This window comes from Natrix helvetica (assembly GCF_964273705.1).
Source record: "Natrix helvetica genome assembly, chromosome: 2".
NCBI classification, from domain to species: Eukaryota; Metazoa; Chordata; class Lepidosauria; order Squamata; family Natricidae; genus Natrix; species Natrix helvetica.
In genome coordinates, this window is record NC_138552.1 from 71,304,373 (window position 1) to 71,321,370 (window position 16,998).

The 16,998-nt window shown below is 39.1% G+C and overlaps 1 protein-coding gene across 2 annotated transcripts in view; it reads right to left on the bottom strand.

Annotated features, from left to right (window-relative positions):
- Positions 1-13,795, bottom strand: part of LOC309386537 (proprotein convertase subtilisin/kexin type 5-like) — a 151,256-nt gene extending 137,461 nt beyond the window's left edge. The window contains exon 1 of one of the 2 annotated variants that reach the window (XR_014174436.1): positions 12,731-13,795. Coding sequence is in view for 1 of the 2 variants with exons in the window: in XM_081942026.1 (XP_081798152.1) it covers positions 12,731-12,931 (201 nt within the window). In the remaining variant the exon portion in view is untranslated. The remainder of the gene's footprint in view (positions 1-12,730) is intronic. The other variant, XM_081942026.1, reaches the window with a different exon arrangement.
- Between the last annotated feature and the right edge of the window lie 3,203 nt (positions 13,796-16,998).

Below are 16,998 nucleotides of genomic sequence, written 5' to 3' on the forward strand. Positions count from 1 at the left end.
TCATTGAGAGCCTGGGCTACAGGAAAACAAAGCCATTGGTGAATTCACCTCTGATACAACTGGGAAATTCCTCAAGTACTTCCAAGAAACCATCTGAATTCATGCACTTAAGACACACCCTAACCTAACTGATCCTATTCTTCAGAGATCTTCATAGCAGTTAATCTTGGATCAGAATTGGACCAGAAAGAGATCCAATTTGACAATGAGGCAGATCTAATCTTTTCACATTCTATGCAATTGGTCCGAGCATTGTCAGACTTGAGAAGACAAGTCCATGATCACCAAAACATAACTGACCCAGACCTCTGGCATGGAGCCTGAAGTCAATCAACACCCTAAAGTGGTGTTTCTAAACCTCAAAACTTTAAGATGTGTGAGCAATTGCAACAATTCCACAGGCAATATGCTAGCAGTTCAGAAAAATACCCACCTACTCTCTAAAGCCCAACTTAACACAAGGTTTCTCACACTTCCACTACCTCAAGAAAAATATCCCTTGTAACATAACCTCCAGTAAGATCAGAATACTTACATCCCAACTCTTAGCTCAAGATTGCTGCAGGACTTAAAACATAGAGGGCAAATGTTTAAAAGTATCACCACTCTCAACCAGATATTAATAATAAATGTTTGGTCTATCATCTTATCCAGAAACAATTAATAGATTAAGCATGGCCTTGGACCTGGCATTTAACCAGCAACTTAAATCCAAAGTTATGAATGATTCAACCATCAGGATTCGACTGGGACTGCCAAGCTGGAAATGGATGTTCACAATAAATTCTGATCTTTCTTCCCTGGAATTACCAAGAGCACCCTACAATATTTTCTAGGTACCTGGGATACGTGATCATAATTAGGTTCGTGCTATCTATGCCCTTCAAATTGTGAACTCATATTAAATCTAGCTGGGTAAAGGTAAAAGGCAAAGGTTCCCCTTGCACATATGTGCTAGTCATTCCTGACTCTAGGGGGAGGTGCTCATCTCCGTTTCAAAGCCCAAGAGCCAGCATTGTCCAAAGACGTCTCCGTGGTCATGTGGCCGGCATCACTAAACTCTGAAGGTGCACAGAAAGTTGTTACCTTCCCACCAAAGTGGTCTCTATTATTCTACTTGCATTGTTACATGCTTTCAAATTGCTAGGTGGGCAGAAGCTGGGACAAGTAATAGGAGCTCACTCCGTTTCACGGCACTAGGGATTCGAACCGCCAAACTGCCGACCTTTCTGATCAACAAGCTCAGCGTCTTAACCACTGAGCCACTCCATCCGTAAATCTAACTAACCACCTTCCAATTAAAATAAAAGAACCACATTAAGAATCACACCATTAAATCACACAGTAACTCAATCACAACTATATACAACTCATACCGACATGCTCACTCAACCCACAGCACCCAAAACAAACTTCTATAAACATCTTACCCCCAACTATTACTTACTACTTATATTCAAAAGTGCCAGCCATTTTACCAGAACTCTGCCAGACTGGCATCAACAACAAATCCCCACCTATCTGACATTAACAAATGCTACTGTGCGCAGTACTTTCCCCCAATTTACCATATCTGATCAATCAGTACATTATTCATTAGGAAACCAGCTCTGATCAGTCTCCCTGAATGAAGTCAAGACCACTAACTGTTCTCTTATTGACAGAGGGTTTCCTAACTCTGAGTATGATTTTTCTTTTCTCTCTCTTTTATCCTGTACTCCGTTCTTTTTTTCTTTATTTAAATTGAATTTTATGTTATAATAAATCTCAATAAAAGTCTTTTAAAACTTCTAGGACTTTGTGCCTTAGGATGTTTGTTTGATCAAGAGTGGACTAGTTTGTAAAAAAAAAAATCACTTACAATTCAGTGTTTAGCCTCCTCATACTATCAATATTCTGCAGGTTTCTTCATTGTTCAGATTTATTCTTTACACTCCATGTCTGTCTTATTATATTTTTATTGGAACTAGTGTGAGACATTGGAAATAGTACTTGATGGAAAAGAAACTACAGGTAGTCCTTGTCTTATAATAGTTCATGTACTGACTGTTCGAGGACACAATGGCATTGAAAAAAGTGACTGATGACTGTTTTTCACACTTACAACCATGGCAGCATCCCCATGGTCACATGATCACAATTCAGAGTCTTGACAATTGACTCATATTTATTGCAGTTGCAATGACCAGGGATCATGTGATCATCTTTTGCAACCTCCCTACAGGCAAAATCAACGGGGAAGCTAGATCCACTTAACAACTGTGTTACCAACTTTACAATTAGTCTGATTCACTTAACAACTGTGGCAAGAAAGGTCGTAAAATAGGGAATACTCACTTAACTGTCTCATTCAGCGACAGAAATTTGGGGGGTCAACTGTGGTCATAAGTAGAGGACTACCTATAAGGCATGGACATTTTAAAACAATAATAAACTAGTGCTATGTCTATGTCTTTTTTTCCTAAAAGGAGATTCTGGAGCTCAGCCTCTAAGTCAGGGGTGTCCAAACTTGGGAACTTTAAGACTTGTGGACTTCAACTCCCAGAATTCCCCAGCCAGCATTGAAGTCCACAAGTCTTAAAGTTCCCAAGTTTGGACACCCCTGCTCTAAGTCCTCACCAAAATACCAAATCCTGAGCAAATTTCACATATAAATAATGTATATGCCCATTGCTATTAATCCAGTCAACTTCACCTCCAAACATCCTCAATGATGATTCATTATCTGATTAAAAATAGGGGCTTCTTTTGCTTTTGTGCGTGCTCTTTGATCTTACAACATCAGAGCCTAATAACAGGACACACCAGCAAAAAGTTGAGGGTGGCTCAGCTGTTTTTGTGCTGTCCTGAGCAATGGCATCTTTCAGAACCCTGGAAATCCTCTTTTATTATATCTATAATGTGGGTGTTGATTCTCACCATTCCTTCACTGCCTTGGATTTTATCTTCTTGTGCAGAATAGCTCAAAAGCTGATCTTAATGTGGGGGGGGGGAGGGAAGGGAGCAGTTAATGATTATGGATGTGTGGATACTGTCAGCAGCTGCTGCCACTAATTGAACCGTCTCTCTCTATTGTGTGCTTTCTTTATTATGCCAAATATCTTGAGAAAGATATAGCTGAATTATGGGCTTGTGTATCTTTATTAGTTTATCAGTGTAAAGATTTGGGCAATGCATTCAATGCAGCCATAATGGTGAATAAAAGAGAACAAGGATCTAGGAAGGGAAAGTCAACAAAATATAATATTTCTAGCGTGTGTGTGTATGTTTTACATGTGTTCATGTGTGTACAAGAAATGAATGGAAAAGGGAGGTTAAACAAATTTTAACATGGGTCATGTCTGTTTTACATCAAAACATGTAAGCTGAAAATTTTTTAAAAGATCATTTTGTTTGCTTTAAACAAAAATAAATGAACATTACTGCTTAAATTAGGGGAAATGACACTGTATTAAATTTGAAGAAAAGTAATTTGTTTTACTTTGCCCTTTGTCTGACAATAGATTATTGCTGCAGAGTAGAAAAATGTGAGCTTAAAGGATTACATCTGATCTTTTCTATGCTCTGGACTCCTGCTGTGGTGCAGACAAATTCAGGTTCAAGGCACTGTTATTGTTTTGCAGCTCAGATTCCATAAATACCCATTTGCCTTGCATTCACAAGGGTCCTTAACTTGCCTCAGTAGAGTCTTCTTTCTGTTTTCTAGGCTCCTGCTGGGAGATGGATAAATGTGTGTGCAAAGCAACATTTTAGGAGTGAGACATCACTCTCCACCAAAAAACAAAACAAAAACCAAAAAACCCTACCAACCTCAAAACAAAGTAAAACCTTACTGTTACTTTTCACTTGTTAAAAAAAATTCAGCCTGCCTTTAAAAAAAAAACCACTATTACCATTAAATCCTGTAACAGTTAGTTGGACAGAAAAATGTGTATTCCATGAATTTACAAGGCATTCATAGTGTCTGAAGTTATCCCTCAGAACTCTAAGCAATTTGTTGTTGCTGTAGTGGATTAATGTGTAGCATGTTCTCATATGTGATGCTATCTCGTAGATATATAGGCTGCCCCACAGCCTCAGTTGTCAGTGAGTATCACTCTTCAAGAGGTAACAAACAGTAGACATGAGACCTATTTCCTGATAAAGATATACAGTATAGAACTTCACCAAGTAGCAAGGATCTTTGCTAATTACACTAATATGTGAAAAAATCATAGGATATGTTAGTAAGTACCAAAATATTTGAAAACAGCATTAAACCATTCCTGTTTTCTGAACTTTCTGCTCATTGGTACCGCAGAACAGTCAAAACACCTCTCGTGAAACCTTAATCCAAGCTTTCTGCTGAATATCTTGCAGGCAGGCATACATGTACACATGCTCACATAGTTTTAGCAATGAGAGTTCTGTATCTTAAAAATTCTACTGGCAGCACAGAATTTTCTTCAAAGCTCAGTAGAAAATTCACATGACTGAAGCAGCTTACAAGCACTCAAACAGCCAATACACATGTAGATGGTCCTCATTTTCTATGAGATTTGTTGAGTTGAAAGTTGCCTTTATGTCATATGAACATGGGAAGTGAAACAGAAGCTTTCATGCGATGCTCACATTGGCAACAGCAGAATTTTAGCCCATTTGCCTCAATGAGTGCCTGCTTAATTGCATTTATTAAGGTTAGTTGCTTTACATTCTCCCAAATAATGTAGCCATGGATGTTTGTGGTGGTGGGTGGGTACAGTAGTTAAATTATAAACATGCATGATGATGTCATTACACAAACACTGTAACTTATGGGCTTAAGATAGGACAAGTTATATAATTGCAGCATTTATGTGATACCTGTTGGAAAATTAATGTGGGTAATTTCCAGTTTAGTGTGCGCTCTGCAGACTTCCAATCAATCCCTATACCAAGCTCAGATCAAATCCTCATGCTACTCAGTACAGCTAGGAAAAAAATAGCTTGAAATGCATATATTAAATATCAGCAAACACTAAAAAATGTAACTTTCAAAGTGGAACAAATGCAAGGCAAAAGCAGGAAGAGAAAGAAGCATTGGCAAGAATTTACATTATCTACACATCATCTCTACATATATCCAAAGACACAGAATTTTCCAGACTTACTGAAAACAATACCATGGGTAAGCAGCATGCAGAGTGCCAATGGAGTTGTCTTTTCTAACTTTAACCCATTTAGGTACATAATAGCAGATTAGAGATGATTCTTCCTCTATTCTGCACCATGAAGGAAACAATTTGGCAGATAGGGAGGATGCATTTGACAATAAGACTTCTTGGGTGTCTAAGTTTGGCATCCTTGCAGTTTGTTGCAGATACCACTGGGGGCAGCGAACATTGCTTTACAGTAGGGGAGAACCAGATAGACTTTGTCACAGTGCGTTGAATGCAAGACTAGCGCTGGTCTTAGATTACATTACAGTACTCTTAATTTACAACTATCAGTAGAAGCAAGCCTACCAGTAAGACTACTAGTGTAGATAAATACATGCCTAAAACAAGGACTTAATTCTCATTCTTCATTTTAATACATCAGTCTCCAAAATAATTTAATTTTTGAAAAGAAAATATATTGTACCTAGCTAATTATATCCCTTCCTGATTTGTGGAACATTATAGTGGTATTAAGGTAATGTTCCTCAATTAAATTGTTCTGCAATGTGCTATGTATCAAAAAAGCTTTCATTTAAAGACCCAAATGTATTTCTGGCACAAAACAGTGTTTACAGGAAATGGGGGAAGCCACAGGACTTAAGGATACATCAATATACTGTAATTTTCATGGATGCATTCCAATACCTCTATGGTTGCAATACTTCTGTGAATTTAAATTTAGGTGGCAAGACAGTTTTGAATGACAAACTTTAATTAATTTCTTCAAAAGGTAGCAGTTTTAAGATATACATTAACTAAAACAGATTTTTCATTGTGGCAAGTAAAATCCAGCTATCTTACCCTGCTCTTTTTCCCCCAAACAAGAGTTAAGAATTTCATGCCTTATTCTTCACTGGTGTGTGTGGTGTGTCACCACTCAAGAGTTCCCCTATGAGGAAGATGGATGATTTCTAAATATGATATGTAACACTTACATACAATATGTGTGTATGTATGTAAGTACAGTAGGTATGTTATTTCCAGCTTAGAAGTTATTTATTTATATAAATAGTTTGCTGCCCATCTGTTGACAAGGTGACTCTGGACAGCTTACAAGATTAAAGGCAGTAAAACCATTAAAAATCATCTACTACTACTACTACTACTACTACTACTACTACTACTACTACTACATGATTAAAAGTGAGAGGACGGGGAGGTGGATGTATTTTGGGGGGGGGGGAGGTGGTTTCTATTATTGTCCCATCAACCACCTGCAGAGTGGCTTCATTTAGGTGTTAAAAAGGAGTGGAGAGAGTACCAGGAACAGCATGTCACAAAACAGCAGCCATGGACTGGATCTTTCACTCCCTATTAACACCAATTGGAGAAAGAAGCCAAAACAACACAAAACTGTGCTGCCCAGCCTCAGAATCACTAGCCAACCCCCAAAATATATCATGATTGATGGTATCAAAGGCTGCTAAGAGGTTGAGAGCAAAAATGGTTGCAGTACCTACTTCCCATTCTCGCTAGAGATCATCCACAAGTGTGATCAATGCTATGTCTGTCTCATAACAGGACCTGAATCCTGACTGGAAACAGTCCATATAACCCTCTGAAGCTGTCAAGCAATCACTTTTTCTACCACCTTTCTTAAAAAGGGAAGTGTAGTAACTGGATGAAAATTGCCTAGGCAGGTGGAATCAAGCCATGTTTTGTTTAAAAGGAGGGTTTGAACCAAGGTCTCCTTAAAAGGTCCTGGGAATGATGTCCCCTCCTTCAGTAAGGAATTTATCACTGCCTAAACCGACCTGCTAGTCCCTGTCCTGGAGGCTTTCACCAATCAGGATGGATCAGGATCTAATTGACAGGTGATTGCACTGAGTGGGTTGAGGATTTACAGCCTCAAGTGCTCCAACAACCCCTGGGACCACTTTGACCAAGAGAGAGGGGGAGGGGGAGGGAAGATAAGAAGATAAGAGAAAAAACAGAAAGAAGAGGAGGAGGAGCAGGAGGAGGAGGTTCAATGAGGAAGAGGAAGGAGAGAGTACAATTCCCATCATAGATGGGGAATCCTGAGTACTGTAGTTTCAACATATCTGGAGAGTGCCAGATTGGAGAATTGCTCTTTAATGTGATTATAGATCAATGTAGATCAGCATTATCTATACCAAGGTTATGCAATCTGTCTTATGGTAGATGTTCCTGAGCTATACTTACCACCATTCCTACAGTGAAATATGCTATAAATCTTTATTCAGCAGCATTTGTGAACTATAGGTTGGTTACTCCAGATCTACAATGACTAGTAGCAGTTGTGGACAGTTTAAGCAAGAGATTTTTACTAGGTCATCTTTAAAATGTCAGACATTAAACTGAATCACAGTTCAACGGTAATTAACAGTTTAAAATATAAAATTAACTTAATTTTTTTTCTTCGAGAGAGGTCTAAGAAAGGAACATTTTAAATTAATGTCACACTGGTCATTCTCCAGTGAATACTTTTGATACCAATTACGCATAAATAAATAAATCTGTTAACTCTCATTTATACTTTTTTCATGTAACTTTATTTGGACTCTGTTCCATAAAATAAAACAGACCAATTCCCAGGAACATGAACAGGTTAGTAAATAAATGAAAAAAGTCACTGACTGGTTTAGAGTGTATGGTGATCCTCAATTAAATTCTTTTTGTAGAATATAATGTCATATAGTCTCCAGCAATCACAGGTAAGACTACACGAATGCTCTTAATACAAGAATATAAACATGGATATACCCAGAGAAACTAAAATCTATTTTGGGTAGCAAAAGTGCAAGATCCTTTCCTAGGTCTTGCTACTGTTGCATTCAATGAAGAAGTATCAAGCTCAGCACATAGAGATACATCTTTCCATTAGGATGTTATTTCAGATCATGATGGCCAATTGGTATGCAGTGTTAAATCATAGTTTAATATTAAATGAATAAGCATTAGACTCTTCAATTTTGCTTTCCCCTCTCATTTTCTGTTTAGTCATAGGAGGAACTTTTAAAATTACTAGAGTTCCACATTACATTCATATTATTATGATTAAAGAGGTAAAACAGGAAGATGTTTGGAAAAAACTAAAGGTAATAAGGTCACTTTTAAAGCTAATCCATATGCATTTTGTCATTACAGGGAATTCGTTTTCATTTAAAAACAGAAGCGAAAACTTCAAATAAGTAAGAAAAAAGCTATATTCACTTTCATAACTAATGTTTATCACTCTACTTTAGTCCTCAAGTTATAACTATTCATTTGGTGACAGTTCAAAGTAACAATGACACTGAAAAAAGTGACTTGCCACCAGTCCTCATACTTACGGCCGTTGCAGCATCCCTAAGGTCAGATGATCAAAATTTGGGTGCTTTAAAACCGGGATGTATTTGCAACAACCTCAATTGGTCCCAAATTGCGGTTGTAAATTGAGGACTACCTGTAGCCCCTAAAAATCTATTCAAGATATATTTGTTTTCATAGATTTTCATGGGTATAGGTATGCTGGTCTTGTTGTATTCGGGTCTTTTCCCGTGTAAGATTGTTACATGGGAAAAGACTCGAATACAACAAGACCAGTGTACACACACACACAGTACACACAGAGTACACATACACACACCAGAAAACATATGTAAGATGTAACATTCAGTCTAATGGAAATAGTCTGTCTGTCTGTCTGTCTGTCTGTCTGTCTGTCTGTCTCTCTCTCTCTCTCTCTCTCTCTCTCTCTCCCGCCCTCCCTCTTTTCTTGAAAGGAATTCAATGTATATATAACATTTGTAGGAAATATAGTGTTATTCCAATTTCTTGCCTGTTGGCTTACAAACTTAAAAGAGAGAAAACATTAATATCAGAAGAATGTAGCACAAGTTGTGGAAAGAAAGCTTTCAACATATAGAAAGATGGCAGTCTTTACATTTGTTATGGTCTTTTGCGCGCTGTTGGTTCCATAGAATAAACATAACAAATTATTACAATACTATTTTGTTTAACAATATGCTTTCACAGTATGAAAAATTTCAATTTATAAAGCAACCTTAATTTGCCAAAAGTAAATAGCCCTGACAAGAGAGAAAAATGGCTACAGGTTTTGTTGTAAATGATTACACTACATCAATGTATCCAATTAGGTATTAAAAAAAGTCACAGCATTTCATGTACTAAATGGACACAATGCTAATTGATATGCACTTTCTGAGTACAGCTCTACAGAAAAATGATTATTAAGAAGAATTTGTTATCTATGAAGGAGAAATCCTAACAATGTAATTGCTATCGTTCTAGCCTCTCATTTTGTCCAAAAGTAAATGAGTCAAAATATATCCTTGGGAGTATTTGCTGTTCTGTGGAATACAAAGAACAGATATCTTGGGTCAATAGGCTGTGGAACAATTCTATAATCTTCTATCCAACAAAAAGTATTATATGTTCTAATCTCTAGAGCATTCATTATAACTTGGGACTTCAATCCATATTAGTTATCATATAACTGAATCTTTTTACATGACCATTATTTCTAATTTTAAAAATTCTTAACAAGTATTGCAAATTATTTTATCTTTAGAAAAGACAGAGATGAGGTATATGCACAAATCACACTAAAACAAAACAATCAATAGGGAATCCAGATGTCCAAAACAATATTTTCTAGAAATATTTTATTAATATTAGAAATGTTATAAAATATGTAGTACTAGTATATATAGGAACTGTCATTAAATTCTTCAAATTGCTTGAGCAAGTAGTGCAAAATACATCTGTACATGGAATGTTTAATAATTTTTTTATTTAGTAGTTTTGGGTCTAACAAATCCAGGTGTTTGTTAACATCTGTGGATTCTACAAATTCAGGTGTTTCTAAACTAGCTAGTATGATTCAGACCAGATCACTGTCAAATTATTTAGCTGATCTAAACTAAAGCCAAATTTAAATCTCCCAAACACACCTGCACTAGACAGACTTAATCCACTCCTTTATATAGAATTAAAACAGTACAATACCACTAAGTGCTTTTTTCCAAAACACTTATGCCTATACAGCATTCATTAATAAATATAGTTCAAAACATTTCCTATCAACTCAGAACATTTTCTTTTCTATTACTTTCCTTTCACCTCAACAATTTTTTTTATTTCAACATGTTCTTTAGCAGAACGTATTTCCCCAATTCACTGAACTTCTGTTTAGGAGAAGTTAATAAGTTAACATTAACAATTGGCATGAGAAAGTATGTTGTAACAAAAATAGGCAACTAAAAAGCTATCAATAACCATTAGTTATTATGACTATTGTCTCCAGGTTTTTTTTTAAAAAATGGCTAAACATTGTCTGTGGCCCTGATGTTATGTTTGATGATTTATTTGATGTTTCTAATTGGACACATCAGGACACAAAATATTGGACTGATGAAGAATTTTATTTGATCCAGTAAGAACTATTTTTGCTCTCATGAACTTTGCAATTTCTCTGTTTCTTCTGCTTACCTTTCTGTCAGATAAGTTCCTATTTTGCCATTTATGAAAGGAAAGAATGATGGATTAAACCTGTCAGCTTCCCAAAGGTTCTGCATCAACTCTAGCAAGAGAGCAAAGTTATCTATGTCTATGGAGATTCTTAATCATCCAGGAGGTGGTTGTCCCAAAGGTGCTTTTCCAAAAAGCAATTGGACTTCCTTTGGTTTTTTTTTCCCCTTTGAAAACATTTTGCTTCTCATCCAAGAAGGAAACTGAACTGAAGAAGTTTCATGGATGAGGAGTGAAACATTTTCAAAGAAAAATAAACAAGAAAGTCCAATTGCCTTTTGGAAAAGCACCTTTGGAAGAGCAATGTTGGGGTTCCCATGTCTCCTCCAAGGGGGAAAAAACCTTAATCAGCCTTCACTTTCTACTTTCACTGCTTTCCTTTCTACTTCATGTTCTCTGTTTACCTGAAATGAAGTTTAGTTCCTTAATGTCGCCTCTCCCATATATCAGTCTTAAAATGGGAATGTATATGAAAGCATTAACCTCTTTTAGGAGTGTCCTCTTAAATTTAAGGTTGCCTTCCTTTTAGAAAGGGCCAACCTCAGCAGTAAAATGTTCTTTTCTTGGCCCTGATTAGCTATGTTACAAATTAATCCCTCTTGTCTCCCTTTCTCTGTTATGCTGGCAAAGGCTCAGGCAAAATCTTGGCCCTTCCATGAGGAGGGACACACTCCATCTGCTTGTTTGAAAACTTGGTTTCCATTTGCTGGGCTCAAAGTTCACTGTGGAAAGAGTAAGGGAAGAGTTCAAGACATGGGAGGAGCCAAGTCAATATGGCTTGGGATGATGGGCATTTTATTCCAATGCATGACAAGGACTTTAGATTGGGGAAAATCTGGGACAGATAGTAAACTTTAACCTGTTGTTTATTAAATGCAGTTAGTTTTCCAAATCTTTTATCTTCTTGATGACTATGCCACAATTATAAGGGGGGGGGGGAGACACACAAATACCAGAATAAGTGCAGTACACTAAATTCCTCCAGCAAGGAGGGGGCCAAGGTTTCCAAACACAAGGAAATCCATCCGGTCATCTTTTGCAATCAAGGAAATTCCACAAAATATGCCGTCTTTCCCACTTATACATCTCCAGCCCCAAAAGTATCTGCAAATCCTAATGCTACCTTGATCAAGTGGCATGAGGCGAAAAGCAAGGGGAATAAAAGTTCATAGCATACATATATGTTTAACGAAGCAAAAGGGGAGAAAAAAAGGGGGCGGTTTGCTAGGAATCCTAAAAATCATCAAATGGAGACTGAGCTCAAGGAGACTCATCTAAACCTAGCAATTAGGAAGTAATGAATGCTTTTGAACATGCACAAAGGAGGTTCGCCACAGCCACGGGGCTTCCAAGTCAACAACAGCGTCAGGTAATTTGCTTGCTGAAAGAAACCCAAAGTAGCAGGGGTGTGCGCCTTTTCGGCTCCCCCCCCCAAAAAAACCGGGAAGTTTGGAAACGTCTCCCTTTCACTCTTCTGCAAGCCTCCGCTTGCCTAAAAATATGTCCTTCCCTCCCCTCCCCTCCCCTCCCCCCGGTTGTCTCGTCAGCAACCCCCAACAGGTTCTTGCTCGGCTGCCTGAAAGCTCCTTAAGCGGCGGTCGAGCAATCCCCCACCCTCTTCCCGCCACTCTCCCTGCGGGTTCGGAAGCATCAAAAGTATGTCATCGCCCCAGGACTTGCGCTGCCTTTCGTTGCAATCGCTCTCTCGTTGCAACCGGGCTGCTTTTCGCTGCGCTCCCTCTTCCCAAGTCCTAGGCGTTCGACCTCGTCCGCGAGCTCAGTTCTCGGCCGGGAGAGCCACGAACTCGAGGAGGACGTGACCCCGGGCAGTTTACTACCTGCCCTTCGCGGCTGCCCGCGGGAGATGACAGGGAAGAGAGAGAGAGAGAGAGGGAGAGGGAGAGAGACAGATAGAGAGACAGACAGACAGACAGACCACCGCCTCCCTTTCCCGCGCCTGCCGCAGCACCAGCACTTTGCAGCCGCTCGCCCGCCCGCGCGCCCCTCGCCCGCGCTGGCTGCAGGGCGAAAGCGCGTGGCCTTCCGCCCGAGGAGGTTACCTGTCCTATATTGATGTAGCCGTACTTGCTCGCTATCCGGTTGGCTTCTTGGAGCCCGCCACTTATCCTCACAGCCCAGTGGTTGGTGTACAAGCGAGTCCTGCAGGCGGGCAATAAGAAACCCATCAAGAGAAGGAGCAGGCAGAGAAAATCTCCTCCGCTTCGGACACCTCCGCAGCAGCTGCTGCCCTTCCAGATCATCTTCTTGGCGGTTTATTTGCCCCCTCCACTAACACAGGCAGCTGGAGGGGAAGAAAGGAGAGGGGGAAAAATATCTCCGGCGGGTTTTTTCAGGCGAAACTTTCTCCCTTCTTTTCTTTTCCTTCAGGACTTTTTCCAAGGCTGACTCTCCCCGTTCTCCTCCGGGCGCTTCTACCAACGGCGGCAGCGGCGAGACTTCCCAAAAGTTACCTCAAGAAGGAAAGCCAGAAAGAGTCCGGACTCAGCGCATTGAATCTCCCTAAGCGCTGAGGTGACCGGGGCATGGAAGGAGGCAAATTTCTTCCTCCCAGCTTCTCAAACGGCTTCGAGGCGTCGGAAAGTTACGAATCGGTCTCCCTTCCCAGAGCGCCTCACACTTTCCTCGGCTTCAGCCTCTTTCCTTCAGCCATGGAGAAGGAGAAGAGCGGGTTCTTCCCTTCTTTCTCAGGGCTTCCCTCTCTCCTTCAAGCTTGAGTTCTCCTCTGCCTTTCTCCTCCTTCCTCCCCCCCACCGCCCTCCTCGCTCTGCTTTCCACACTTGTCCAGAGCAGGAACAGCAGCAGCAGCAGAAGCAGCGGCGGGCAGTGGGAGTCCTTGGCAGTCCAGCGCTTGAGTTCAGTCAGCCTCGGTAACCTCCCTCTCCCCTCCTTCTCTCTCTCTCTCTCTCTCTAAGCGGGGAACGCGAGGAGAAATGGCAGCGGCGGCAGCGGCAGCAGCAATCACTCTGCACAGATGAGATTCCAGCGGTCTCTGCGAGCCTGCTCGGTCCTAGCGCTTCCCGATTCCCCTTCTTTGGGGAAGATGTCAGCAAGTCGAACGGAGAGAAAGAGGGGGGGAAGGTAGCCAATCACTTAATCCAGGGGGTGGGTCTGCCTCGTCCAGAGCAAGGACCTGGAGCCCAACCGTGCTGAAGACCATTTACCTCGGGATTCAGAGGAGGAAGCGTCGCCGCCATCAGCCTATCAACTGTAGCATTTATTTATTTCATTTATTTCCAATGCACTGGATTCTTGTCCTGCTTTTATTACTTTACCAGTAACGCAAGAACACAAACATTCGCGGTGCTCCTTCCTCGTTTTTGTGTCCCACAACAACTCTGTGAGGGAGATTGGCCCAAAGTCACTCAGCTGGCTTTCATGCCTAGAGCTGGACTAGAACTCAGAGTCTCCTAATATCTAAGCCAGCATGTTAACCATTACACCAAACTAACTCTTAATTGTTTTTAGTGGGACTAACTAAGAATCAGTCTTTTTTAGATGACTTAAATATTCTCATCTATCAATCATCTAAGATGGATGGATGGATGGATGGATGGATGGATGGATGGATGGATAGATAGATAGATAGATAGATAGATAGATAGATAGATAGATGATAGATAGATAGATAGATAGATAGAGATAGATAGATAGATAGATAGATAGATAGATAGATAGATTAGATAGAATAGATAGATAGATAGAATAATAGATAGATTAGATAGATAGATAGATAGATAGATAGATAGATAGATAGACAGATAGATAGATAGATGATAGATAGATTAGAGAGATAGATAGAGAGATAGATAGATTAGATAGATAGATAGATAGATAGATAGATAGATAGATAGATAGATAGATTAGATAGAATAGATAGATAGATAGAATAATAGATAGATTAGATAGATAGATAGATAGATAGATAGATAGATAGATAGATAGACAGATAGATAGATAGATGATAGATAGATTAGAGAGATAGATAGATAGATAGATAGATAGATAGATAGATTAGATAGATAGATAGATAGATAGATAGATAGATAGATAGATAGATAGATATAGATAGATAGATAGATAGATAGATAGATAGATAGATAGATGGTGATGGGTGGATGCTTGCTTCATAGTGTCCAGATTGTGGTTCATGCAGTAAAGCAACAAATTTAATTGATGGCTCTTGTTTATTTATCATATTTTTAACTTCCTGCTATTAGAATACCAATAAAGTAGGAAAAAGCAATATAACAAAATTAACAAAAGCCACTTGCTTCCTTAATTTTTTTCAACTAGATTATATCAAATTACCTAGATGTTGGGGTTTCAGAAGGCAGCATGAATCAAAGAAGTTATTAATGAATTTGATGCTTAGATCAGCATCTTGTTTAAAAAGTTTGAAAATATCTACTCATATAATCAACTGACATGCCAATATTTTCATAAATGGCTTAAGCATATATCCCCTTATTTAGATAATACCTTTAAATGCCATTGTAAATAGTATGGTATGGTATAGTATTGATCCACTGAGCCCTAGTGGCTCAATCATTTGAATGCAATACTGCAGTTTAACTCTGTCCACAGTCTGGGGTTTGATTCTGACAGGGCTTGAGGTTGAACATTTCCATCCTTCCGAGGTTGGTAAAATGAGGACCCAGATTGTTGGGGGCAATATGCTGACATTGTAAACTGCCCGGAGAGTGCTGTAAAGCACTGTGAAGTAGTATATAACTCTAAGTGCTATTGCTGTTGCTATTGTTCCAGTTCTAATCAGCAGGGGATTTTTTTTCTAAGAAACTCTTGATGTTTTAAAATAACCCTAGATCTAAAGGATAATCTGAAGTGAAATAATCATTCACATTTTAAGTAACATAACAGAACTCTATTCATACTGTTACCATTTTCTTCAAGGTATTAAAATGAAAATGAAATAAAGAAAACATTGAAAATACTATGGATATTTTAATGATCGATACAGATATTCTACCTATGGCTGACTAGCATTATATCACTCAACTTGGAGCAAAGTGACTTCAGCTGAATTTCTAAACTGTGGATTTGGGCTAGCAGGATTTCCTCCTTTGAACGTGGTTTGACTGGTTTTCCCCTTATTTTCCTTCTGAAAGTGTAATAAATATAATGGGTATAGTGGTAAACTTTATTCAAATAGGATACTCAACATATTTTTGTTTTGCTTTGATCTCCCAGCACCTGCAAGGCTCTTTCTTTAATGAAGAGCCAGAGGAGTTTCCTCCCTAATTTGCCTCATTAATATGGAAAAGCAGGGTGGGTCCCTACTTCTTTTACCCAGGATGTGGGTGATGTTTTAAACCTGATGCAGTCATCTTTTCTACCTTCCGCTGTGCTGTTCCCAAATAGCCAATGAGTCCTGGGCAGCAGCCTGTGGTTGGAGAAAGGACAGGAACATTAACCACAAACAGGGCAAGATTTTTAAAAACTTCCTAAAATTCCTTTCTCTCCCATCTACAGTACAGATTTCATCTGCTGTCATTTGAGTAGCAAAAGCAAACCAAACCCTGATCGATTACCAATCCTTTCCCCCCAAAAAACTGGGATGGGCTTTATTCCAGAATAGCATTTATATCGTAATGTAGTTTCTAACATCTGTTTTTTTAACCTGATAGTGTCTAGTACAGAATAGTAATCCACTGGTTTACCGGAGAATCTTCCTCCTCTGATGCTACCGTTTCACCTTCTACTTTAAGAAAAACTCTGTAAACCTTCCCACAAACTGTTGGGCTCCCTATTTCCTAAGCAAGTTACCGCAGTACATGCCCAGACATCATAATACCTTAGTTCCATAGGCGTAGTTCCAGAAACCCTTTCACCAAAAACCTTGTTCCTACTTTTCTGTTGTTTTTAATCATTCTCCAGTTCTTGCTCAACTGTGAGACAGTGCCTCTCTTCGGGGAATTCTTTTACTGTAAAAACATATTTCACATCTATGCTACCAAGCCAATTTTTAAGAGAAAAACATTCACTTTTCAACCCATAATTGTTCAGAACTATATTGGGGGGGGGGGGTTTCAATTTTTTGCATTCCTCTAGCAGCTGGTAGGGGAGAAAGAGGTGGGTGAGCCTTGTGGGGCCTTTTATAGATGTATATAGCTTCTGTGGTAAGACAAAGACTAGTCCTGAGTTCATATGCTGATTTACCATAAAGAATCTTCAAATACGCTTTTTACAGCATTTATAGCATGTATTCCCATCCACCCTTCCATCATCAAGGAGGTTCTAAGAGGTGATTCCTTTTCTTTAGAAGAATCCAATAAGAAAACATATCCCA